Source organism: Desmodus rotundus, chromosome 4, assembly GCF_022682495.2.
Source record: "Desmodus rotundus isolate HL8 chromosome 4, HLdesRot8A.1, whole genome shotgun sequence".
Taxonomy (NCBI): Eukaryota; Metazoa; Chordata; class Mammalia; order Chiroptera; family Phyllostomidae; genus Desmodus; species Desmodus rotundus.
In genome coordinates this window covers 131,384,095-131,399,706 of record NC_071390.1, presented here as the reverse complement: position 1 = coordinate 131,399,706, position 15,612 = coordinate 131,384,095, and the positions used below count along the sequence as shown (strand labels likewise).

The 15,612-nt window shown below is 41.2% G+C and overlaps 1 protein-coding gene across 1 annotated transcript; it reads right to left on the bottom strand.

Annotated features, from left to right (window-relative positions):
- Positions 1 to 6,241: 6,241 nt before the first annotated feature.
- Positions 6,242 to 11,957, bottom strand: CXCL13 (C-X-C motif chemokine ligand 13). The gene is made up of 4 exons (XM_024577810.4): positions 11,816 to 11,957; positions 10,088 to 10,220; positions 6,817 to 6,897; positions 6,242 to 6,527 (listed from the first exon to the last, which is right to left on the bottom strand). The coding sequence occupies exons 1-4, from the start codon at positions 11,877 to 11,879 to the stop codon at positions 6,473 to 6,475; spliced, it is 333 nt and encodes a 110-aa protein (XP_024433578.1). The 5' UTR covers positions 11,880 to 11,957; the 3' UTR covers positions 6,242 to 6,472.
- Positions 11,958 to 15,612: the final 3,655 nt, after the last annotated feature.

Sequence of the window (15,612 nt, the reverse complement as noted above, 5' to 3'; positions counted from 1 at the left end):
TAAGAGGGGGATGAGATTTAAACTTAGTAGGTAAAGAGACTGGCCTTGAAGGAATACGAAGGGGTACGAAGGGGTACGAAGTTTAATGTAGGCAGGGGAATAGATAAGGATGGGAGGGGATTTGTACAGACTTGCAAATCTGGTGAGGAGCATTTGAGGACGTCCCATCTAATTGCTTTAAATGATTCACTACTTTTCTTAGAAGGAGGAAGCGATATTTTCCAATTAGAGTTAGGCTAGAAGTCACACCTTACCACTTCCCAAATGATGTGGATGATAAAGGTCACACATGCTTGTGTTGTTCTTACAGATGCTCATGGTTTGGCTTAGGGAAACTGCGAGCTATGGGTGGGAACAACTACAAAGCATTGCTGAGAAAAATTAGAGAAATATCTAAATGGAGAGATATATTGTATCCATGACTGGAAGGAAGACTAGTATTATTAAGATACCAATTCTTCCTAAATTGATCTGTAGATTCAACACAATCCCAATAAAATCATTTTGGGGGAAGAAGAAATTGATAAGGGGATTCAAAAATTGATATGAAAAAGCAAAGGGCTTAGGTACAAAACAATTTTGAAAAAGAATGAAGTTAGAAAACTCTTGCTACTAAATTTTAATACCTACCATTAAGCTATACTAATCAAGCTATGTGGTATGGACGTGAGGATAGATATATAGGTCAATTAAACAGAATGGGAGTCCAGAAGTCTACCCACGCATTTAAAGTAAGTTTCTTTTTGATAACTTTGCCAATGTAACTCAATATAGAAAGTCTTTCACGTAAGGTGTATCTTTGATGTAGATGCATGGATCTCAAATAAGCAGATTAAAAACTGCTCAACATCATTAGCCATTTTAATTAATATAAATTAAGACAAAAGATTAAACACCTACTAAAATGCCTAAAATTTAAAATATTGACAATACCAAGTGCTGGTAAAGAAAGACATGAAGTCACTGGAATTCTCATATATTGCTGGTGGGAATACAAAATAATATAGCTACTTTGGAAAGCAATTCAGCTGTGTCTTATAAAGTTAAATATACATCCACCATATGACTCAGCAATCTTACTTGTAGATATCTACTTAAGAGAAACAAAAATCATATGTTCTCACAAAGAGTTGTATGTGAATATTAACCACAGTCTTCTTCATAGCCTCCAAAAACTGGAAACAGCTCAAATGCCCATCAGCTGGTGAATGAATAAACAAATTACGGTATATCCATGAAACGGACTAGCAGCCAACAACAACAAAGAATAAGTCACTGATACGTTCAACAACATGATGAATCTCAAAACCATAATGCAAAGTAGCCAGACAAAAAGCTGCACATTGTATGATTCCACTTATATGGCATTCTGGAAAAGGCAAAGTTTTAAGAACAAAACTAAGGCTGGGGCTGTAATGGATTGAATATTTGTCTCTCCCCCACATTCATATGTTGAAACTCTACCCTCCAATGTGTGATGGTGTTAGGAGGTAGTGCCTTTGAGAGGTAATTAGCATTAGATCAAGTCCTAAAAGTGGAGCAAACAGTATTAGTGCTTTTATAAGAGTCACCAGAGAGCTTACTTCCCTTCTCTGCTCTCTTGCATGAGAGGACCCAGCGAGAAGTCAGCAGGCTACAACCCAGAAAAAGGCTCTCACCCAAACCCAGTCATGTTGGCACCTCGATCTTCAACTTCTGGCCTCCAGACTGTGAGTAATAAATATCTGTTATTTATTAGTCACCCAGTCTGCAGTACTTTATTATAGAAGCCCAAGCTGACTGAGATAGGGACTGTGCAAGCTAATTCATTGAACTGAACACTTAAAGACGGTAAGCTCTAAGTATATAAATTATAGCTTAATTAACCCGATATTTTAAAAAAGAAAGTTCCCTGGACAACTGTAACGTACTGTGTGGGTTGGAGCTAGTGCCCCAGAACAATGCTTCCCAAACATTAGCAGTACCATAATTGCCTGGGGAGGTTGTGAGAGGTTTTTTTTTTTTTTCTCAAGTGTTTACTGATACCAACTAATTCTGCAGTTCCTGACACCAGCTGAGTGTCCCAACATTTAACTCTGATACTAGTTCAGGGTTCAGTCCCACAAGACTGGCCCCACTTCAGACATCAGCTGCAAATGGGGTGCTCAGACAATCCACATTTTTGCCCAACTGACCATAATTTGGAGATTTCTATGGCCACGCCCTCCCCAGGGTTAATAATTCACTAAAATAATTCACAGAGTTCAGGAAAGTTCTTTACTTATTATTACTGGTTTGTTATTATAAAGGATACAATTCAGAACAGCCAAATGTACAAGATACATGGGGCAAGGTATGGGGGAGGGGAGCACATCACTTCCATGCCTTCTCCCGTTGCACCCTCCCAGCACCTCAATATGTTCACCAACCCAGAAGCTCTCCAAACCCTATTGTTTAGGAATTTTTTAAAGGAGGTTCCATTGTGTAGGTGTGTTTGATTAAAAATCATTTGCCATTGGCAATGGAAATGCAGCCCCTCTCCCCTCCGTGGAGGTTCAGGGGTGGGGCTGAGAATGCCAAACTTCTAATCACATGGCTGGTTCCTCTGGAAGCCAGCCCCCATCCTGAAGCTGTCTAGGAGTAGCCAATAGTCCCCTCAGTAGCATAAACTCAGATATGGTTGAAAGGGGCTCATTGTGAATAACAAAAAACACCCCTATTAGGAAACTCCAAGGGTTTTTGGAGCTCTATGCCTGGAAACAGGGACAAAAACCAAATATATTTTATTATCCCACAGTTCATTAAACACAGATTGCTGGGCCCAACCCCTGAATTTGTGAATCAGAAGGTCTGGGGAGAGGCTGGAGAATATGTATTTTAACAAGTTTCCAGATGCTGCTCTTCAGAGAAACTGCACATGGAGAATGACCTTCTGTCCTTGAGGGTCACGAAATGCTGTAATTTCTCTTTCAATTATTACCCTTCTGACTCTTGGATGCCCTTTCTTTCCCAGTTATACCAAGTTTTCAGTAGACTAGAATATTCTGTTCAAAAGTATCACCAAACTACCTCAGAGCAAGGAATCCTGGGATATATACCAATCCTTACATGACACCTCTCATCAAGAGGGAAGAATTGTAGAAAGGAAGGTGACAGGAAAGACGACCACCAGGACAGACCCCACCCAGTTGGGCTGGCCATGTCCCAGTGAGGTGGGCTGACCCCTGCTGTGGGTGGAATGGGGAGTTCTGCTTTCCATGGAGAAACCAAATATTTTCTCCTTGGGCCTCTGATGGTCAGGTGGGTGTAAGTAAGGCAATTTGAGGTTTAGCTCACTCCGTTGGAGGTTCTTTGCATTCTGCTACTAGGAGGTCCCTATGGAGCCTGGCCTCAAAGCTCTGTTATTCCATTTTCCAAAGTTAAATATCCTGTTTTGTTTTTTCCTTCAACTCTGTTTCACTTTGGATTTTAACTCATTTGTATATGTGTGAATGTATGTAGCCCTAAATTTCCTAAAACCTGCCTTCCTGTTTTATTATCTCCCTTTCTAGATCTGACCCACTCAGATTACCTTCTCTCACTTTTCCTTAGACACTCCATTACCTGGCTCAGTAAGTTCTCCTGCATCTAGCCATGGGTTAAGATCCCTGTTCTAAATCAGGCTGAGTGCCCCCAAATCTACTGTGACTTGAGGAATGGGTGCTTGTGCAGTAAGAAGAGCAAGTAGAGAAGTCCTCACTGGCCATTTTTGCTTCTCACTCCACATTGGCCCACTGCCTTCATGATGCCCTCTCAGCTGTCCAGTCCCCTGGGGACTGGACTGCACTTGATGCGTGCCCCCACCCAGGGGAAGCCTGAGTATTCTGGAGTTCCCACCCTCCCCCTGGCTCTGATTGACCCTGTAAAGGAGGCTGGGCCATGGGGCTGAGGTAAGAAATACATTTAGGGATAAGAAAAGTGTAGGCAGTATGGTGTTGTGATTAAGAGCATTTGCTTAAGAGTCAGATGGCCCTGGGTTTGAATTTTGGTTTTTTCTCTTATTAGTTATGTGATTTGGGGCAAGTGAAGGTCTGTTTGCCTTCATTTCTGCTTCTGTAAACAGCAGCTGATGACAGCTATCTCATGCAGAGTCAGCACAGCGTGGCAGAAACACCGATTCTGGTGTCAGGCTGTGTTCAAATTTTGGCTTGCCGTTGAGTAGCTGGAAGGCCTTGAGCAAGTCACTGAACGTTTCTAATTTGAGACTCCCAAGTATTTCTCTATAGGAGACCGTTCTGTGTGGCGTGGGCCCAGCTCCCACTCAGAAAGGCCAGTGGGGATCCACACCTACAGATAGGTTCTCCCATGGGGAATCAGGCCCTCATTGTACCTAGGCCACTTTGAGATTTGCTTTTTGCTAAAACTCCCTCATCCTGAATTGAGGCAGCGAACCTTTACTACATATCTTTAAAGTAACTTCCTAAAATCTATGCTAAACCTTCCAAGGAGGAGTGTAACCAGTGTAACCACTTTCCCCTTTCATTTGTAAATATCCTTCCTCTCTTATGTAATTAGCAACATCCTCTCCTTTGTTTTACTAACCCATGCATAGTAAATGAGGATCATCCTCAATGTAATGTGCCCAGAAAAGCAATAAAAGCCTGTCAAGGCAAGGGTTCAGGCGCTCTCCTCTTGAGAGAGTTGCAGAGGCGCTCCAAGGCGCTAGTCTAGTCCGCGTGAATTTGTCTGTGTGGATTTGTCCATTGCAGCCACAACACACGGTTCCCCCCAGGGCCAGGATCTGCATCATTGTCCAGCTACATTTCACAAAGAAGACCAAAACCAAACTAAAGAATGAAACGTTTCCTGATCCCTAAATACGGAAATCTGAAAAATGCTAGAATGCAGGATTTTGGTGACATTTTATGATCCATTTATGTGTGTGTTTGTGTTTGTAATAAAGAAATGTTGAGATGTAAACAATGGAAAATGTAGTACAGGGTGGGGCAAAAGTATGTTTACAGTTGTCAGCATGCAAAACAGTTTATTCTTGCATTATTATGTATTAATTATTGTAATATTTCCATATGAACAATTGCAAACCTACTTTTGCTGCACCCTGTGGTTATAGGTGCTTTTTACTTCCTCCTCAGAAAATTATTTAGATAAAAAAGAAAAATGAAAGAGAGAGCCAGATATAACTTGGAACCTGGGTATACTGTGAGAGAACCCCCCCACCCAAAAAGCAGGGGGAAAGGGGAGCAAACCCAGTAGAACTCAGTGCATTGGTGGGAGAGCTGGGCTGGAGCCACGGGCAGAAGGAGATGGGAGTTTAAGAATCAGCCACTTCTGTTTGTCAAACCCAATCAGAAGCTTTTTCAAATGAAACTGAAGATTTTTAGAATCAATATCATGAGACAGTGAAAATGGATTTTAGTAGGAGATTGGAAATTTCTGGAGGAAATCACATTGAATTTATCAAGGAAAAGAGGCTCTTGTAGTCAAACATTTTCCCACTGCGTTAATATCAGGAATACCTGCTCTCATCCTTTGCCATGTAATTTAGATCATTGGCAAAAGGTAAGAGGCATGCAAAGAAGGATAAACATGTTGAAGTTCTACTTTTCATTATGTTGATGCAAAGAATGTCTCAATTTGAGGAAATGCTCCATTAAGAATAGATTGCTTAGAATTAAATAAAATGTTTGCTCAAGTTTATCGAATGACATTAAGCCGATAAGAAGCATTACAGAGTTGGATACCAGAGAACAACAAGAAGTCTGTGCAAACGATGTGAGTAAAAGAGTTTGTCAAAGCAAACATACTGAAGAGTAGGACATCTAAATATCACCCTTTAAATACATTTCTGAATAGTCTATGAATTTAAGTCTGGGTATCTTTGAATGTTATTAATTTTTATCTGTGACAATAATTCTTATAAGAGAAATCTTTAAAAGTAGAAAAAGGCCCCCTTTCCTCTCAATAGTGAACCTTTGAATGGGAGATGTCTACCATGTGGACCCCTCCGCCTCCTGTCAGGCTGAGGTTTCCTGGGTTTTCCAGGCGGGCTTTTGTTTGCTTGCTTTGTTTTTCCAGCCTCTACAGAAGCCTGCTTTTCTTAGGGTATAAAATGATTGAAATGAACTCTATAATTTCCTCCTTAACTCAAGCCAGATGTTCAGATTTTAGGTTTAAATTCTCATTTGTTTATTTTCTAGAGAAATTTAGCATTCAACAATAGGTATACTGTCCAAAGAAACTTACATGAAACTTTCCTCCCTGAGGAATAAAAATGCAAACTCCAGGTATATAAGGTACTTTATTTGAAAACAGTTGTTCAAGTTGGCCCTATCAGCCTCTGAAGGGTGCTTTTTACACATCTTTTCCTGCTTGTTTGTATGGGGAAGCTCTCTTTTTTTGTGGGGGTGGGGGGAGAGGGATTCCGTGGAACATAAATCTGAGCCCAGAGCAGGAATGAGGAAGAATGCAGGTCTCCTTAGTGGGGATTTTGGCATCAGGCCTTCTGTGTCCTCTTAGCTGGAGTTGTCTTACCCGAAGGTCCACGTCTTCTATAAAACAGAAACACAAACAAAAGAGTCATGTTTAGAGAAAGACCAGAAACTGTGGCTTTCCCTTGAAATATCAAGCAAGGAATATTGTGCGTACTGGCTTCCAGTTTAATGTACCGATCTGCTAGAATGAGTCGCCCCAACTCTATCAGATAAGTAATAATAAGGGGGGCAACATCTGTCTTAGAAACCTCTCATAAATTTAAAATGGCACCATTTTGACTGCCCAGGAAAGGGAAACCCTTCAGTACAAATTAGAAAATGAAAACCCTTTATAAGCCAGACTTACTTCTGTAAATGTTCCAAGAAATCATGTGTCTCCTGGGATTTAGGATCCAAGCATAGAATTGACTTAGTCTTCAACCAGACTCTGGGAGAAAATAAACAAAAATAAAAAAATAAAGCAGTGTTCCATTTTAGCAATCCTGCACTTGAATATAAAAATAATTATTCCCAGATGAAGCAAATTGGAGGTAGGCAGTTTGGGATCTGAAGTAGGTGATTTGTAGCACGAGGTCTGAAGAATAAGAAAAACACCATTTGCACATACGGACGCGTGGAACTGCCTACAAACCTGACAGAATCTTACAAGTCAAAGGTTAATGTTTTGTTGACAACTTTTATGTGAGTTGGAGACAGACCAAATAGCTAACTCAAAGGTTGGCTCATTTCTAAAGCCATATCACAATATCTTTTCAATGTTTTTGACCACTGAGCTTGGGAGAACAAAATAGACTATAAAATACTCTCTCTCGAGGACCTTTTATGTGAAAAAAATTCAATGAAATTTAGTGTGGGAGAGGTTTCAGAGCTGGTTGCTCTGAGTGACATCCGCATTTTCTGGTTGAACCACTAATTAGTGAGGATTTCACTGCTCTAAGAAATTGAGCGGTAACAAAAGCAGCAGCAATAATTAACAGCTGCCATTGAGCAAGCACTCACAACGTGCCAGGCATTACGTTGAGCAGGTAAGGTGAAGTCTCTCAATGATTCTACCAAAAATCTGACGCTAGAGGAACTTGAAGCTTAGTGAGTTTATTACATAAGTTTTCCAAGATTGCAGAATAAATACATAAACACAAATGAAGGTTGTCTGACTCTAGAACCCACCCTTTTAGCCACAGTTTTATATGGTCATTATCTGAATGGTTTCCAAGAGCCAGATGTGGTGTTGCGTGTTTCACCCGCTGTGGAAGAAGTGAAGTCTCCCGGGCGATAGCAAACTGGGGAAATCTACTCTTCAGTGGTGTGAACTCACACAGAACAGAATTTATTGGTGTCCCTTAGCTATAAAATGATAAATAGGAAGGATCCATCTATCTAGCTTTGAAACTCTACCCTTGTTAAGTGAATCATAAGCAGTCAGAGGCCATTCAACAAGATGGTTCTTGGGCAGAGGCTTCCAGTTTGGTTTCTGAGTTCATGATGGAAAAACAGATTTCCAATCATCTGGACACACAATATTTGGACCCCTGACTGCTGTGAGTCTCTCATAATAATCTGCATCTTTTGTTTCTATATCTGGTTATCATTCGGTAACCAGAATTTGGTGAGAAGATAAGAAATTAAATTTTTGTCACTTCACCGAGAAAATGATGCTGCATTACTTTCCCTGACTGAGAGGTGAGAGCCTGGACTCATGGCGGAGGAAACGTCATAAAAAGAAAGAAGTCTCAGTTTCCTATTCAGTCCCAGGAGCTGCTCCCAGCTAGGTCCTGGCTTCACAGCTGTGAGTTGGAGGATAATAATTGTGGTTTAGTTAGAACTTTTATTGGCAAACACCTTAGTGAAAGTATAATGCTTTTTTAATGAAAAATTTTATATACATTTTTGATATTATGTATTTCTTTTTTGTAAGTTGAATACAATTAGTCTGAGGCCCAAAACACTGACATCAAAATGGGACAAGAAAAAAGTGAGCTGTATATAAACATTTCAAAAGCCTTAAAAAGTCCAAAGGAAGAACTTCTAATAAAAGCAAAGTCAGCCATGCCCTGGAAAGATGCTGTGTCTAATACTTCAAGGCGGTGTGGGTGCTTGGTTCATTAAAGATGGGTCCAAGAAGGAAAAACCAAAGTTCTAAGGAGTGATATGCAAAAAGAACTCCGGGCTCCATTTAAAATATTTAACGTATCAATCTGATATTTGTTGAGCCTCTACTACATACCAGGTAAGGAATAAAGCATTGGGAAAAGAGGAAAGAATAGTATCTGACCTCTGTCCATAAAGAACTTATTTTCTGGCAGGAGTGAAAAAGGGGGCAAACTCGATTGTCTTGACACAGTGCTGTAATGATTGCAGCTGACGTGTACGGAACGTTTCCCACTGTGCTAGACACTGAGGCAGGGGCTCTACACAGGATGTATGAAGTCTCATTTGATGCCCCGTGAAAAATGCTATGGTAGAAGTTTCCACAGATTGTTTTGGGAATACAAAAAAGGAAGGGTCACAGAAGCAAGGGGTTGTAGCACTTCAATCAAAGACAATATCTATTAAATTTCTCACAGCCAGTACTGCCCCCTTAGCCTAACTCTTTATTCAGAATTATGGGATCAAAGGTGATAGAACCAAAAGCTAAAGGTCATTTCCGTAAAACAGAGGTTCAGACCAAGGACTGTTGTGGACACACTCCTTTTCTTGCTGTTTGACTTAGTGGGAAACAAAGTACCTGCTTTCTCTGGCAGTTTCAAATTTGGTGGATTCAAGAAGGCACTTGGGAATGGGGAAAATGTGAGTAGAGTCCCTGGCTCTGTCCCCTTGGAACGGTGTGCCTAGAGCTATTAGTTAACCTCCCTAAGCCTCAGGCTCTACATCCGTAAAGGAATGATAACAATCCACGTGCCCTAATATGGCTAAGAAATAAAATGAGTGAATCCATGTCAAGCACTCAGCTCAGGGCCACTGCGTGATAAGCACTGAACAGAAATCGATGATTCTCAATATTAGTCCGAGAATTGTTACTGACCCTCAAAGTAAATTACTTGGAGATTCTTGAGTAAGAATACTACGTTGCCTATCGTTTGTGACAACAGGGATGGACGGACAAGGTAATGTGCTAAGTGATGAAAGTCAGACAGAGAAAGTCAAATACCATATAATTTCACTTATGTGTGGAATCTAAAAAACAAACCAATGAACATCAACAACAACAACAAAACTCTGACCACACAAAACAGGGACAGGCTCCTAGATACAGAGAACAAGCTGATTGATACCAGAAGGAAGGAGAGGTTGGGGGCCTGGGTAAAAAAGGGGAAGTGATTATAAAATACAAAGTGGCAGTTACGAAATATCCATAGGACATAAAGTATAGCACAGGAAATATAGTCAATAATATTGTAATAACTCTACTTGGTGTCAGGTGGGTACTAGGCTTGTCAGGAAAATTACTTTGTAAATTATATAAATGTCTAACCACTATGCTGTACACCCAAAACTAATATAATACGGAATGTCAGCTGTAAATGAAAATTTTTTCTTAATGTTTAAATTCTATGGAAACATATAATCTGATTTTCACTGGGAGAAAAGAATAACATATACTTTTTCTTACAACTTACATGATTTCTGCGCGTGGGCAGCCATTCCCAGGGGGAAAGATTCTCACCCGTGCAGTCAAGCGCGCCTTGGGCGTCCAACGGGCCACTCTGGTGCACTGACACCTGAAGTTTGCATAAGGGGACTCCAGCACACCTGTAAACACAGACTCAGTTATTTTAATTCCCTTGGCATATAATTCATAACTAGAATTTAACTACTTAACTACACAGTGCATTTGAAGATTTAAAAATTTCAAGTTGGTGCTTGAAGTTCCCAGTCCCTTTCCTGTGTGGATTTCTGCTTACCTTGACTTAATTTGAAACATTTTCTACCCAAATCTTAAAAATAAAATTAGCTTTTTAAAAACAATAACAACTACTGATATTTGTGATAGAATTACATTGGCAGTCGGGTAATTATCTACATAATAAAATTTAAGAACCACCATGATGGGGACTTACGACTCAGTTATAATTCACGCAATGTAAAACCAACTGAACTTCACTCCAAACACATGAGAATTGAGGACAGAAACTCATCACAGCGCCCCGGAAGCAATAACAAGCTGTAACAGTTCTCCCTCTTATCATACTCAATGTTCCCCTTGTCAGTCTCTGTTTGAGGAAACAGAGATATTTTCCTCAAAGATATTGAGCAAGGATATACTGTCAAAGATATTTTTTGGTTTTGTTTAATACATTGGTCCTCCATTTTAATTGCAAATAATTACCAAACAAAAACCAATAATAAAAATTCAAGACTATTTTTATCCAACAAGTTATTAGTACTAGACAAGTACCATAAGGAACCCACCTCATGTATTTTAATGAATTCTTTCCTCTTTAATCCCAGCGCCTACCAGCATGTTTGACATATATTTGCAAATATGAGACTCAGCCCTCAACGTGTTTACAGTTTAGTGGGGAAAACAAGTGAGCAAACACTGAAATACCACAGCACGTTGTACTTCACCCCGGGTCCCAACTGCATGATGGGAACAGAGGGCTTTGCCAGGAGCAATGGGAAAACTTTATAGCAGAGGAAGGAGATGAGGGTCTTGAAGAATGAAAATAACATGTGAAGCAAAATAATAATTGAAAAAATATTTCCTGCATTTTAAGAACAAAAATTTGTCCGCTAAACCTGAGTCAAGTGTATCATTCTGCACTTGCATCTGATTTGTTCAGTGTATAAAAAGTTACCACTTCAAGTAGATGTGTGTCTATTTACACAAAGAGCACCTTCCCATTTAGACTTAGAAGTCTGCTTCTTTGCAGAAAGCTTGTACCTAAATACTCCTGTTGTATCTATAACGGCTCATGTCAGTGCTCACCATACAGAATTGCACCAGATGTTCCCGGCAGGAGACCAGCCCGTTGAGGTCAACAGTCTTTAAACTCTATAAAGTGTTTGGTAAGAAGAGGTAGCACTGACTCGCAGAATGGAGAAGAACTACATGGAAAGATTGGTTATAGCAGAGCTAAATCTGAAAAAGTCCAGGAATAGACAAACCAAGTATAAATCTCGTGGACATGAGATGTCCAGTATCCCTCCTTCTATGGCCAGCAATTGGAACAATATAAACGCTTCCAGCCCCAAGAGTTAAATCCTCGAGCACCTTACTTTTACAGATCCAGGAGCCGTGAGCAGTTTTTCCCTCGAGTCATATTTGCCCCCATTTTCCAATTGAAATGGCTGAAGACCATTTCTATTCAAAACACAATGACATCATAAGTGAAAGTTCTCACCATGGACCGGAGAGAGGCTGCAGACCAGAAGCATGAGAAGCAGACAGCCGGGGATGAACCTCATTCTGCCTGAAGGTGGAGTTCAGACTTCAGCTCTAAACTGTGGGCTGTCAGCAGAGACTCCTATTTATTTCACCAGCAAGGGCCCTCCCACTGCCTTTGTCTCCAGCAGGTCAGCTGCGTCAACAGTTATTTTAAAAGCCCCCAAATATTGCTGAGATGGCTTTTTTTTAACTTCTCTGGCAAATTTTATGAATTTGCTTCAAAACACTATAGTGTAATAACATGATTCTTGAAAATATAGACTGTAGGTGGCAAGGATGCTGCAGGAGTTTGGGGGTGGGGAGGGAGGGAAGAGACATCAGTTTGGGGGCTCCACAGCACTCTCTCTAGGAGCACTATCAGCGAAGGCAGCTGTGCCAGCTTCTCTCAGTGAGGGGTTGGCAGGCTTTCTCGACTGAGTCTCAATATGTGCCTTATGAAATTAGGGGCTCTGTTGGGCACATCCTAGTGTCCCCAGCACCTGTAAGAGTCCAGCCTTTGGTAAGCGGCCTGTAAATACAGGGTCTGGCAGAAGTAACGCCTGCTTGAGTGTGGTTGGTAGGGTAATAATATGGATGTAATAATTTATAGTTTTAATTCGAACATTCCACCTAAAATGTCAGCTGGTGTGCTTGAGTGTGATATTGTTGTGTTACAGAATTGCATGCTTATGGTTTTGTAGCAAAAGGTTTGTAATAAAAAGGGGGCATTGTTTGCCGGACCCTGTAGATGCGGATCTCATGAATGTCTCCTGGTATACAGATCCCTGTGCTGACTAGGTTACTGTTTTTCTACCGGACTTTCCCACCTCTTGTGTTTCTGTCTGAAATACATGATTACTTATGTAGTTTAACTGTCATGGAAGTACAGGAAGGGGGCAAGTATATGCCCCTCATTGGTGTGCTGGTGTCTTGATGAAGGGAAGGAAGTGGTGGCTTTGAGGAATTAAATCTTTCTGGTCCTGGCATACATTTATGGAGCTTATGAACTAGGTGTCAGTGGAGGGTGCCATTAGAATTTCATCAGATGCTGAACCTATATGACAGTTTGTTTAACAAAGCACGTGTGCAATGTGGTGTTTATCTGGCCAAATGACTCACAGGAACAATCAACCCACAGCCTTAACTCACGTTAAAGCTCGGAGCTTTTTGTTTAGAAACAAGAAAAGCATGTGGACAATGGCTGGGGTGTCCTGAAGTATCACGGGCCGCCCTGGGAGCACGCAAGTGTGCGTGTATGAAACCAGAGCCGTGGAACCGCTGAAAAATCAGAGGTTTGGTCTTCCTGATGGGGCTTTCTCAACAATTTGATTTTTGTTCCTCGGTGAGCATTGTGGATGTTTAACACCCTAGGTGTTCCAGTTGGCACGCAGGGGTTGTGGTAATGTCAGACAACCTCCTCACAACAGTCCTCTGGTTGGCCTGAAGGGCTCGGTGCAGGAACAGGGGACTCAGTCTTCAGGCAGCCCATTCTATTGTCTGGGCAGGTGTAGGTAATAGAGAGCTTACATATATGTGAAAGCTGCTTCCCTAGTAGTTCTGTTTGTCCCCATTAACCCTTATCACCATAGGAGAGCGATCGTAAGTGCTCTTTCATAGGATAGCACTCCAAATATTTGAAGACATGGTATGTCAGTTGGGTCCCACAGGAAGCAGATGCTGAGAATGGGCTGTGGAGTAAAAGAAGTTCTTATTTTGTTTTCCAGAATAACTTCTGTAATAGATGAAAGGGTGGGAGGCAGGGGTGGGCAAGGAGAGCCTCAGATTGCCAGGCTGACTGATGGAGTGTGAGAACTCAGTGGGGAAGTCCTGGGGAAGACTGTGTGTCAGAGGAGCCCCACAGTGGGCAGAGATGTCCAGGACCTACTATCACAGCCACGCTCAGCCTCGGGCTGGGGCCTCTCAGAAACGGTGTCCGGCAGGGCTGCAGAGCAGAGTCTGAGGCTGTTAACAGCTGGAGGCTGTCAGCTAACTGCACTTCTCACAGCTGGCCAGCAAGTTATTTCTTTAAGGGGGATCCGAGCAGTGAATCTCTGTGATTGTCACACATGGTTATAAACAAGAGATTAAGAGCACAAACTATGAGGTCACCCGGTCAATGACTTTGGACAGGTCACACAATTTATCTGTGCATCACATTCACCAGTTCTCACATGGGGACAATGCTAATTTTAAAGGATTGTCTGGCGAATAACATTGTTTAGTTTATGTACAGTTCTCTGCAGAGTGCCTAGCACATAGAATGAATTCAGTAGATGCCTATCTGCCTGTCCATCCATCCATTATCAGTATCTGACGAACTTCCACTCTAAAACCCACATGTACACACTTCAAAGGTAAATATTCCTATGTCGTTTAACTTATAACACAATGTGAAGCTCTCTCACCATCTTTTTTTCCCTCACTTATCTTCAAAAAGATAAACTACCATTTGGTTTATCTTCTTCAAACTTGTCAATCTCATTGTTTCTCCTAAATCACGACTGCCCTTTCTTCTGCCTTCCCATACCTTCTCTGACTCACAGATACACACTCACACTCAGACATGCACGGACATCTGAGTGCCACACGGTCCCAAGTGTGGTTTTGCCAGTGCAAAGTGGAGGAAGCCATCACCCCTTTTTGCCTTAGGCATTATTGTTCTATTGAGGCATTCCAAGGCTGAATAACAGTATTCTGGTCACTGGTATGGACTTGGCAGGCAACAAAATTTTTGTTTCTTTTGAAAACGGGCAATTTCTGACTGTTTCTTGCATTTTACTCTTTTTCAACTTGGTCTTGGAACCCAAGTGTAGGAGTTTTACATTTTCCTGTATTATATGTTTCCTTGTTAGAGCAAATGTGAGTGATGCTGACTCACAAGAAGAGCACAGGGACAAAAATGTACCTGGAAAATCTAGGAAATTCCACAGTTGACTCTTGTTGAAATAGGACTGCTGGGTCAAGGAGCTAATTCTAGAGCAATTTTAAAATTTGATTTTTGTCCCTTTAATGCCCAGTTTTGGATTTAGTTTTTACTTACCAAAGAACCTTACACCTGCCTGCCCCAAGATGGGATGGGAGGTTGCACAGCTCTCTGATAACCAGATGATTCTCGGAGTTTCAACTATGGCTTCAGGGATAGGAATTTCAAATTTTGGAAAGCAAAATGAAAAATATTTTGAACCAAGAGACTGAGGGCCCAAATGGAAACATTTTAATTTTAAAATAGCTTTTACAGATGCATTTGCTTGCAAACATAAAAACATATAACTTGATTTATATCAAAACTGATTTTGATGATCCGATATATAAAAACTTAGGGGAAATGAGAAAATTATAGGGAGGGCTTTTTCCCGGATTTTGGAATCAAACCAAATGTTCTCGCCAGACACCCCAAAACTGAGTAGTTTTGCGGACCTTAGTACTCAAATTGTGGTCCAGGGACTAGTACAATCAGCTTCCCCTGAGAACTTGTTAAAGATGCCATATCTCAGGTCCTGCATTTTAACAAGATTCCGAGGTAATTTGAATGCACTTTAAAGTCTGAGAAGCACTGGTCCAGTAGTATGTGTCACATGTAATTCGGATTGTCTTCAGAGAAATGTCGGCACAAGTCAGCTCCTCAGAGTAAGATGCACAGATTCCTTAGTGAAGGCAGACAGGCCAGGCACGCTCGCTGACAGCTCAAGGCAGAGCAGTCGCAACAACAAGGAAACTCTCTCAAGGTATCAGGAAGTGAAATGGCACTGAAAGAGAGGTGGTGCAACTGTGCAA

Bases quoted from the DNA above. Each gene is read 5' to 3' on its own strand.
- CXCL13 (XM_024577810.4), bottom strand. From the start codon at position 11,879: ATGAGGTTCATCCCCGGCTGTCTGCTTCTCATGCTTCTGGTCTGCAGC. The intron at 10,221-11,815 runs GTGAGAACTTTC...CTGTGTTTACAG, and splicing joins CAGCCTCTCTCCGGTCCATG to GTGTGCTGGAGTCCCCTTAT. The intron at 6,528-6,816 runs GTAAGTCTGGCT...TCTGTTTTATAG, and splicing joins TTCTTGGAACATTTACAGAA to AAGACGTGGACCTTCGGGTA.